The sequence below is a fragment of the Sparus aurata genome, chromosome 9 (genome assembly GCF_900880675.1).
Source record: "Sparus aurata chromosome 9, fSpaAur1.1, whole genome shotgun sequence".
Classification (NCBI taxonomy): Eukaryota; Metazoa; Chordata; class Actinopteri; order Spariformes; family Sparidae; genus Sparus; species Sparus aurata.
The window spans coordinates 34823894-34834910 of record NC_044195.1 but is presented as its reverse complement, the minus strand read 5'-3'; the positions used below and the strand labels follow the sequence as shown (position 1 = coordinate 34834910).

Sequence of the window (11017 nt, the reverse complement as noted above, 5' to 3'; positions counted from 1 at the left end):
CTGCTGCCTGAGCGTCCCTCTGCACCCTGCTGGGGGTTTTTTCTGGCTTTCACTGCCCTCATTTACACATTCTCTATGTATATCTCCAGCTTTACATTCCTTTATGCATATTCCCTCATCATAAACACATAAAAACACAACAGATGCTGATTGTTTGCTCCTAAAAATGGACGTGTGTAGCTAGGATAATTAGGGCATTATGTTCAAGCAGGCAGGCCCAGGGAGTGAAAATTGTGATCATTAAAATAGAAACACAGATAAACCACTTGCACACTCAGCTCTATTCAAATGACCCCCCCAAGGCAGAGAAGCAGCACAAAAGAAGCGTTTGATCTTTGCCTATCCTTTTATACGCATACTCCTTTATATAGGACAAAACAGAATCACAGCAGACAAACACAGACGTCATGTCTCATTTGTTCATTTACTTTAATAATATAACATTTTACAGATTTTCATGCTGATCTGACAGGAGCGAGGTTGATCATACATCAAGAGGGACATCATCATTATCATCATCTTTTAAACATTATGAATGTTTGCTCCTCTAGTGTTTGAGGGCGGAGGGCTGAGGGAGACGAAACTTGGCCATCTCCACGTCCAGGTCGGCGAATGTGAAGGGGTTGTAGGTGTGGTGCTCGTTGTTTTTGTAAGTGGTGTTGTCAAAAGGTTCCTCTGGCTCTGGAGGTGCCGCCGCCGCGGCTGCTGCAGCCTCTGAAGAAACAAAAAGAGCATTTTAGAAAGCTGGTACAGAGATGAGTGTACAAATCCTCCGGCTGCTCATGCATTAAAACGGAAACAACACAAGGTTAGACAGATTCTGCGTCACTGGTTCTTTTTCAAGCAACAAAAACTTGATGTTGGCATTTCTAATAAGCTACAAAACAAAAACGTAGCCTGCTCTGTAAATATTTTACAAGATTTTTAAAGGCGACAGCACATTTACATATTCACACATGCTGACAAAGGTGGTTTATGGTGGGGCATTTCCTACAGCGGCAGGCTGCGTTACCCCCAACAGAGTGCAGAGACACACTGGTGTGAAAAGCCTCAAGAATCGTGTGTGTGAGGGGGAAACTATGTGAAGGTAAACGTGCTTGCAGATAGTAAAACAGCCCTTACTAGAGATAAACTGGCAGAGGCGTGAAATGGATTTTAAAAAAGGGCAACAAGTCAAAATCATAGTGTTGGAAACTTTGATTAAATGCTCTTAAAATACCCATTAACACCTAAATCTGTCCTGGAAAACCCCTAATCATGCTCTGACAGTGAGGTTATAAACAACATGACACAGAGAAAATCTTACACATCCACAATCACAGAGAAAAACATTTAAAACACATTTATGCAAATTTTCATTAATCAACTCCAAAGACTTTCATGTGAAGAACAGATTTTTACAAAGTTAGAAAAAAAAGGAAAGAGATGAACAAGTGGTGAGGAGGGGGTCGTTCCAGGAAGCAGAATGACCCAGTTGGTCAGAGACGTGTCAGGTACAAAGAGGCTGAAGTTACAGCAACGACCGGTTCGACACACAGAACTCAAACTGTGATCTGATGGTTTTTAAGAACATCTTGTAACTGTGTAATCCTGCTTCCTGAAGTCCTTCCGCTGACTCCAACCACTCCCAGCTTCTGCTCGTCCAGCTGCTGTCAGGGACACTGTAACCACAATACCAACCGTGATGTGCACTCTAACATTACTGTTAGCAGTAGCATTACTTGGCACAATGACAACAAACAGCTGCAGTATTACCTGTAACCTTAATATTAACTCAGCAGACCTGTAACCCATATTTCAAACAAACAGACATTATGAATGAGCCAAAGCGAGCAAAATATATTACGAAGCGCAAAATATGAGAGAAATATTCTGGGAGTGAAGATGGATTTGGCAACAGTGAGGAGGCTCAACGAGAGGGATTAAAAAAAAAGATAGGTGGTAGATTTCTGAGTCATGAATGAGAGGAAGAGAGCAGAACATGAGCAGGGTGAGTCTCACAGTGTGCAACAAGCACTATCACTGTCATCATGCACACACAGCAACACCAGAGACCTGTGAATGTTCAGACCCGGTACCAACATCCGTCCTGAGTGATCCGATCACAAGTGGACAACTCTGAGTCCGTCAGTTCACGCCTTACATTAACATGTGTCTGAGTGACCACTTCCCATCTCTGTATTTAAATATACACGTACATCACTCAGACAAACAAGAGTGAAAGAATCTAATGTAGAACATTTGCCGGATTTAAAAGAAGGCCCTCATAATAAAAAAAATACCAGATACAGCATTTCAGAAAGTTTATAAAGTTTCTCCAACTCAACAACTCACAAAATTGAGCGTTTTTTAAAGGGAGTCTGGTGATTTTCGCTAAGAGGTAGCCTATTTTGGTTACAATTTGCTGTAAAATCAGTGTAAACAGTGTGTTCAAACAGCTGATCAGTGTTGGCAGGTAAGACTTTAGCACTTCAGACACAGAAGCAGACAGGCTGGTACAGACATGCTGCCAAAAACCAACACTTTTTACAAGTAGAAAAACAACTCCAGCTTCTGATTAAATGCTGAATTTACAATAAGGACACAATGATTTAGAAGCTGTCGTAGTCGTTTCACAAAGTTTGTCAAGTTTCTCCTCATGAAACAACTCTTTAAATCTCGCTATTTGTTAAGGGAGTCTGGTGATATCATGTTAACCAGGGTTAGGTCAGTTTAAACAGACAGTGTGTTCACAAACATCTGCTGCTAATATTGGCAGGCTAAGAAAGCCAAAAGGTGGAATTTACATTATAGGGAATTAGACAGTGTGTGATTAATTCTGCCTGTCGTTGTAGCTGCTGCTGCTTCTTCTTCTTCTTCTTCTATTCACACCTGTACTTACTGCTGTCCACCTGTGATCGAATCACTATGGAACAACGTTGATACCAGGCTGAACAGGTCCATGGTTTGTGTCACAGTATGCAACAAGCACCATCACCTAGATCATGCATTGACACCATAGTTGTGTGGGCGGGTCAAAGAGAGACACATCTAAACTTCAGTTTGCAAGCAAAAGCAATGTTCAAGAAATGCAACAAAAAAAATGCAAAGGGAAAAGAAATGCTCCAAAAAGCCCTGCAAGCATGGTTAAAGTACATATGCACTACATCCACCTCATGCAAAACAACAGAAAACCACAGTGGTGAGGCTAGAGGTCATGGTGATGGAGCAAAATGATGATGTTTAAAAGAATCCAGTGATGATGTTTAAAAACAGAGGCTACTGTATGTGATGGCTGGTTAACACTCTAACAGTGCAGAATGTGTTATGAAGAAAAGAAAAGCATGGTCATCTGTGGGAGCTGAAAGATCCACAAAGAAGAAAGGGAGAGGTAGAGATTTTTGGGGAAAGGGTGGTGTAGTGTGTACCCTCAGATGGTTCAACTGTGGCCTCCGCCTGCAGCTCCTCTCCTGCAGCTTCAGCTACGACCGGAGCGGCATCCACCAGCTCCTCTGTGCTCTCCACAGGGGTGGAAACTTCAGCTGCAGCCTCAGCAGCCACTTCAGCCGGGGCGGCTTCAGCTTCTACAGGCTCGGCTGCAACTGCTGCGGGGTCTTCGACAGCTTCTACGGGTGCAGCTTCAGTTATGACTGGAGCAGGATCCACCAGCTCCTCGGTGCTCTCCACAGGGGCAGAAACTTCAGCAGCCACTACAGCCTCTGGAGGCTCTGCTGCTTCTACGGGGGCTTCAGCTGCTTCTACGGGGGCTTCAGCTGCTTCTACGGGGGCTTCAGCTGCTTCTACTGGAACTTCTGCTGCTTCTACGGGGGCTTCTGCTGAGGCTGCCTCTGTGGTTTCCACTGGAGCATTACTTGGAGCTTCTTCTAGAGCCGCAACTTTGGTCACAACTTCAGCTGGAGTTTCTACTTGGGCATCGGGGGCAGCGGGAGAGGCAACATCTTCGATTACTTCTGGAGCTGGTTCCAATGCTTCAGCTGAGACTTCTGGGCTGGTCACAGCACCCTCTGGAGTATCTTTGGTGGCGGTGCAGATCTCAGGAGCAGGGTCCACCAACTCTTCGGCACGAACACTGGGTGCTGCAGCAGCCTCCTGTACAGCTTCAGCCACAGAGGCAAGAGTAGTTTCAGGTTGGGGTGGAACTTTAGCTTCATGAGCGTCTTCCTTCACTTCTGATGTGACCTCCTGGACTTCTACTTCCTCTTTCACAGTGGATTCTGAATCCCCAGGTGGCGAGGTCTTGGTTTCAGTCTTCACCTCTGACTTTTCATCATCAGAGTCCGAGTCTGAGTCTGAATCAGAATCAGAGTCGCTGGATGAAGAGGAGGATGATCCGTCAGCTGCTGCATCATCAGGCTCAGAGGAGGAAGCTGTGGCGGCTGGGACGGCGTCTTCTGTGGTGGAGGCTGCAACTGGAGTGTCTTCTGGAGTTTTACTGCTTGCATCAACGAGGGGCTCAGCAGCTGATGGAGCTGCATCTGCTACAGATGAGGAGGCATCGACTACAGGTGCAGCTGCTTCGACTACAGGTGCGGCTGCTTCGACTACAGGTGCGGCTGCTTCGACTACAGGTGCGGCTGCTTCGACTACAGGTGCAGCTGCTTCGACTACAGGTGCGGCTGCTTCGACTACAGGTGCGGCTGCTTCGACTACAGGTGCGGCTGCTTCGACTACAGGTGCGGCTGCTTCGACTACAGGTGCGGCTGCTTCGACTACAGGTGCGGCTGCTTCGACTACAGGTGCGGCTGCTTCGACTACAGGTGCGGCTGCTTCGACTACAGGTGCGGCTGCTTCGACTACAGGTGCGGCTGCTTCGACTACAGGTGCGGCTGCTTCGACTACAGGTGCAGCTGTGTCGGCTGTGAAAACTCCAGATTCTGAAAGTTTAACTGGGAAGGCAACAGCGGTCTTGTAGGCGAGTAAGGTTGCTCTCTCATCTGGAGCCTCTGCTGCCTCTGGCTCAGCTACAGCTGCTTCACTCGCAGCTGCTGCCGCTACGACTGTCTCTGGGGCGGCTGCTGGTTCGGCTCCACCTACAGACGGTGCTGTGAAAACTCCAGGTTCTGAAAGTTTAACTGGGAAGGCAACTGCGGTCTTGTAGGCGAGTAAGGTTGCTCTCTCATCTGGAGCCTCTGCTGCCGAGGAAAATGGGAACAAGAGTGGTTAAATAATCACAAAGACTTCCGGATTACAAACGGGGATCGAGGTCTCTTAAACTTTATCTTGCTTTCCTGGAATTTCCACATTCTACTTTTAAAAAAAGAAATAGAATTACCACAACACAATATTCATTCATCAAAATACCCAAACTTACTGTTAACCTTTATAGTGTCATAGCATTTATATTGCCAATCAGCAACACTTTACTGCAAGCTTAATTTTAACAGTGAATTATTCAGGATGGAAAGGACGACTGGAGCAGAAATTTTACACCTTATGGCACTGAAAGAAAAGAGTTACTTGTTAAGTTTAAACTATAAATGATCAACCATTTATACAAATGAATTATGTGACTTTATGGACAAAAGGGGGAAAAACCTTAAGTTATAAACATCATGAGGTGAACAGGATCTTACTCTTGCTCGCAGCCTTGGTCTTCTTGGCTGGTTTTGGAGGCTCTTCAGCCTGAGTGCAGAAGGAAGCAGCCGAGCGACTCCTCAGGACGCCCAGGGTCTCCAACCGGAGACACTGCACAAGAGCACACACACACACACACACACACACACACACACACACACACACACACACACACACACAGGCGTTGTAGTCACAGACACGGATATTTCTTAAAACGAGCCTTTTCTCTGTGTTTTGGGCTTTCAGACACACATTCACAGTGTTGCAGCTCAGTCAAACAGAGCTTTGGAAACTTCAGCCATGCGGAAGATACTCAGAAACATTTTCAGTGTTTACATGTAGACGTGTGGAATAACATTACAACAACATAACATAGAATAAGTTGCTTTGTTTTGTGTACTTTTCCTATAGTTTTATGGATTACTTGTGCATGTTTTATCATTTCCTTTTCTTTCGACAGTTTTCTGTAGCCTATGGACTGTTTGGTTTCACACTGAAAAGCTGAGGGAGGCAGTTATCAGCTCCACCTCATTAGAGGAGGTGAAGTTCAGATTTGTGTGGATAATAACTCACACAATGATGAGATTTACTCCTGAGCTGACGTGTCAACGAGTCAAACAGGATTGGGAATCAGCTGGACTGAGTGGGATGATACTAACAGAGCAGAAGGGCACAGCAGACTGTAGGACAGGTCGATTCAAGGTGGTTGGTTATTTAACTGTTTTGATTTTGTCTGACGCTAATTAGTGAAAAACACACATGACACATTAAAGCCAGTTCTCATTTGAATTTTTTTTATAAAATGGTGACATTTTATCTGGAATTGTTGTGACCTTATCCTCATTAAATGACTTTATTTGTTTATTCTTGTAATATTACCATTTTCTTCTCAATTACATTATTACTGAAATCTCAGATTTCTTTAGTAAATTTTTTGATGACGGTGTAATATGTTAGAACTGACCACCTGTCAAATTCAAAACAAATAGGGAAAAGTATATCGCTGGAATAACCTCTAACTACTACCAACTGTAGCTGTCGTTAGCTGGTTAGCTCAGTTAGCCGTGCAGCTAGCAGCCTGGACAGGGAGTTCAGATAACAGTGTCACTACCAAGGAGCTTATAGCAGGATGGGTCAGGGCTAGTTTGTTAGCATGCTAACTTCAGTCAGCCTTTATATCTTTGCACCACAACACACAGATGCCACATCATCAGATCTGCTCATCACATTCTGTTGAGAAGTTTATTTAATTCTTTGATGTTTTCAGCTGAAATTCTAACATATTGCATTTAAAGGGGGCATTATAAAGTTTCGGAAGAGAAATTCAAACCCACATTTCTTATTTACAGTATCAATGAGGTAATAATAGAAACTTTTTCCATCAGTGAATTAACGAGCTGTTCTCAGTGAAAAATAAGGTCCCGGAACACTGTTTGAATCTAGAAAGGTGGCAGGGTCCGCCACATATAAACACAGTAAAACAGTATAAGTTGTGCTTTAAGGTGAGTTTGTTTATTCAGGATTCATCACAGCACTCGGTGTCCTGTCATAGCTGCTGCATTTGTTTTGGTCGTGCTGGCTAACGTTGGTTAGCCGAAAACTTTAGCTAGCTCCAAACCGTCATGTTCTGTCTAGAAAGCTCTGTGATTGGCCGCTTCCAATCGGATGTTTTGCGCATTAAACTAAAGTGTTTTGTGTTGAAAATCACTGTAAACACGGTCTGGTTAGACGTGTTGGCTCAGGTGTACGTCAGGTGTGGTTAAAGTTGCTGAACCGTCTGTGCCCTTCTGTTCCGTGTTGGTATCCAGACGAACGCGTCTCGTCTCGGGGTCAGAACGAACAAGACACCCGCCTGATGTCAACTATACCTCGGTCACTGACACGAATAAACCGCCCGCTGATCTTTGTGGAGGTGTGGTATCAAAACTAAGCACATAAAACATGTTTAGGAGGGAGTTTAGTTGATGTTACCTTGAGGGAACCCAGTCGCCCTAACCGAAGCAAGGAGGTCGCCATTTTGTGTTCCCAGTGTTGTGCTCCGGTCGGAACCTGTGACGGAAACACAAAGGTTCCGCCTCTTCTTCCTTGAGGGTTCACATAGCGGAAGTAAAAGAACAAAAGTTACAGAAGTTCTGATGTAGAAGTTTACAGCTACAACAACATTCATGAAAGTGTTTGTGTGAAATTACTCAATACCTATGAATATATTACTGATCGTAATCCTGCGCTGTGTTTAAAGTATTGTGTTCAGACTCATATATGAATGCTGCGCCCTCGTTTAGCGGCAGAGGTATAGCTCAGTGGGCTGCGATGCCGACAGGTCCTTGACTCAGCGCCTAGAAAACACAGAGAGTGTCGGCAGCGAACGGATGGACTGCGGATCGAGACCAGGGTGATCCTCTGTCTTTTCTTTCTTCAGCAGTCTGGGTTCTCTGTGTTTCTCTTTAATGCGTCATGTTCACACGTATAAATATACATTCAGGAGTTTTAACACTGAACATCAGTCTGTTTCAAACACTCACTGAAGGACAAACAGACAGAAAACCTCCAGGGAACAAACTCTAAAGGTTATTTTACTGTCACCTCTAAACTTTAGAGGAAGCGTCAGAGAAATTATTATAAATATAATACACACATAGATATTATACAGTATATATACATATAAACATAGATATCATATATTTAGATATGATAGATAGATAGATAGATAGATAAGAAACCATATGAACAACCGATACGATAAATAAATAATAAACACAAAACCAATACAATTTAATATGAGTATTAATTGCATCTTTCCATTAATAGTTTATAAAGTATTTCATTGCTTGTTAACAGTGAAATAAGTATAAACCAACTTTACATTCACTATGTTTATATATAAGTGTTTATTCTAATGACATGACAGATATTATTATGAAGCGTCACCACAGGTACCTCAGTCCCTCAGTGGGAGCTGCTCACCTGTTTCACTCAGACTGAGCTTCATGTTCAGCTTCAGTTCAGCTGCTGTTCCACCTGCACACAGCAGAGGCTTCAGTCACTGGTTCAATTCCCTGTCAGTCACTATCTGAGGAGGAGACGGTCAGAAACACAAAGGTTCCGCCTCTTCTTCCTCCAGGTTTCACAATGAGGAAGTAAAAGAACAAATGTTACAGAAGTCTGAGATAGAGGAAGTTTAACACCTACAACAACATTAATAGAACTGATAATATGTAAACATATTAATGTTAATCGTGATGCTTCGATCTATCTAAGATCATTGTGTTCAGATTCATATATGCCTGCTGCTTCCTGTGTCAGTGGCAGAGCTGTAGCTCAGCGGGCTGCGATCCATTGGAGTCAGACGGCGCGACGCAGTGCGTGGAGAGACACCACGACTGGGGTCGCGCTGTCGGCGGACCAAGGATCGAACCCCGGGTGGTCCTCTGTCTTTTCTTTCTTCAGCAGCCTCTGTTCTCTGTGTTTCTCTTTAATGCGTCATGTTCACACATATAAATATACATTCAGGAGTTTTAACTCTGAACATCAGTCTGTTTCAAACACTCACTGAAGGAAAATCAGACAGCAAACCTCCAGGGAACAAACTCTAAAGGTTATTTTACTGTCACCTCTAAACAACATGCAAATAATGAACTTTACAGGAAGCGTCAGAGACATTATTATATATAAATATATATTCTTCAGCCAGGTTCAATTATCATCTGTGTTTTCCCTCATTCAGTCCTGCAGAACCGTCTCCTGTCCTGCGGGTCTGTCTCTTTAACTGCCACTGTTGATCATTATGAGTCCAACACAGATCTCAGTCAACACGACCTCCACATCTGTATGACTCTGCACAAACAGAACCATGTTACAGTCACGTTAAAGTGGACTGTAGGTTCTGTAAACTGGTCTGTGGGGATTATTGATCACTTAACAGCTGTTCAGACTGCTGCTGAACTCCACTTCCTCATTTTTTTTAATAAACAAATGTATATATCAATACCAAAACATACATGGTAGCAGTGCAGTAATGATAGAAACAACAGGGTAAACTTCTCAATAATAATTGAAAAACAAATCAATGATACAGAAAATAAATAAATAAAACTAAATAAAATGATGCCAGGGGTCATGAGCAAAGAAAAATGTAATTGAATTAAAGATATCTAAGTGGGAGCACAGTCTCACAGTTTTTATAGTTTTCTTGTTCTGAGCAGAGGAGACAGACTTAAAATATAACTCAGTAAAAACACAAAAAAGAGGTTTCACTTTGGCAAATTTACATTTGTGGCTGTAAAATTTTGAAAGAATTATAATGATATTAATTAAATAAAATTCTTTTACAATTGAAATGTCACTCTTTAAAAAAACAAATAGCACATTCTAACTCCACTTCCTCATGTTGAGCTTGATAAAGCTCTTGTGTGTACTCGTTGATTGGTGGAGGTTTAGCTCAGTGGTTACTTCCTAACTATGTCAAGTTTCTCTAACCTCACCGGGTTCGCGTCCAGCGGTCCCCGAGGATCAAACCACGGGCGCTGTCCTCTGCTTTTACACCTGTGGACTTTAAAACGAACCGGATCCACACATGAAGTCAACATGACTGTGAATACTTCCAGTCTGACTTCAGTCTGAAACGCGATCCATAACTCTCAGTCAGTTCAGGCTCGTGCTGGTTCTGTGTGACGTCACCTGTCAGAGCCGGTAGATGGCGCACTAACACCTGTGATGACGTCACACCTGTCTGGGTCTGCCTACACAGAAGTCCACTTCTGAAGAGCAACATACTGACTTCCAAGAGAATTTGACAAAACTACATGAGATATAAAGGTTCGTTTACTGTCACTTCGAAAAAACATTCTAGGAATAATACACTTCACAAAAAGCTCCAAAGACATTATTATATATATAAACACACACATATATTATACAGTATATATACATACAAACATAGATATCATATATTTATATATGATAGATAGATAGATAGATAGATAGATAGATAGATAGATAGATAACAAGCCATATACGATAAATAAATAAACCAATACTATAGATAACAAAATAAATATAAACAACAATAAATGAATACATAAATAAACTACCAAGTACAATTGATTATGAACATTAATTGCATCTTTCCAATAAAAAATAGTTTATAAAGCATTTCATTTATTGTAAACAGTGAAATAAATTTTACATTCACCATGTATGAGTGTTTATTCAAATAACATGACAGATCTTACCGTCCCAACAGGTACCTTAGCAGAGTTCTGAACGGGTTCGGGCACCGGACAGGTAACCCACACGATTTGGATGAAGCGGGTTAAAGATAATGGACTGTATCGGACACAGGTGAGTAAAGGTTGATGCTTCCAGCAACACGTCACTCTGGGACTGCGGTTGTAACCACAGTAATGGGCACACAGGTACTTTTATTTCTCCGTTCATCCGGTCA

The 11017-nt window shown here is 42.8% G+C and overlaps 1 protein-coding gene across 1 annotated transcript; it reads right to left on the bottom strand.

Annotated features, from left to right (window-relative positions):
• Positions 1–405: 405 nt before the first annotated feature.
• On the bottom strand, positions 406–10817 carry LOC115587988 (neurofilament heavy polypeptide-like). Its single transcript, XM_030428205.1, has 6 exons — positions 10806–10817; positions 8539–8592; positions 7546–7658; positions 5574–5685; positions 3408–5132; positions 406–714 (listed from the first exon to the last, which is right to left on the bottom strand). Exons 2-6 carry the CDS (start codon positions 8561–8563, stop codon positions 548–550), a joined length of 2142 nt encoding a protein of 713 aa, XP_030284065.1. The 5' UTR covers positions 8564–8592; positions 10806–10817; the 3' UTR covers positions 406–547.
• Positions 10818–11017: the final 200 nt, after the last annotated feature.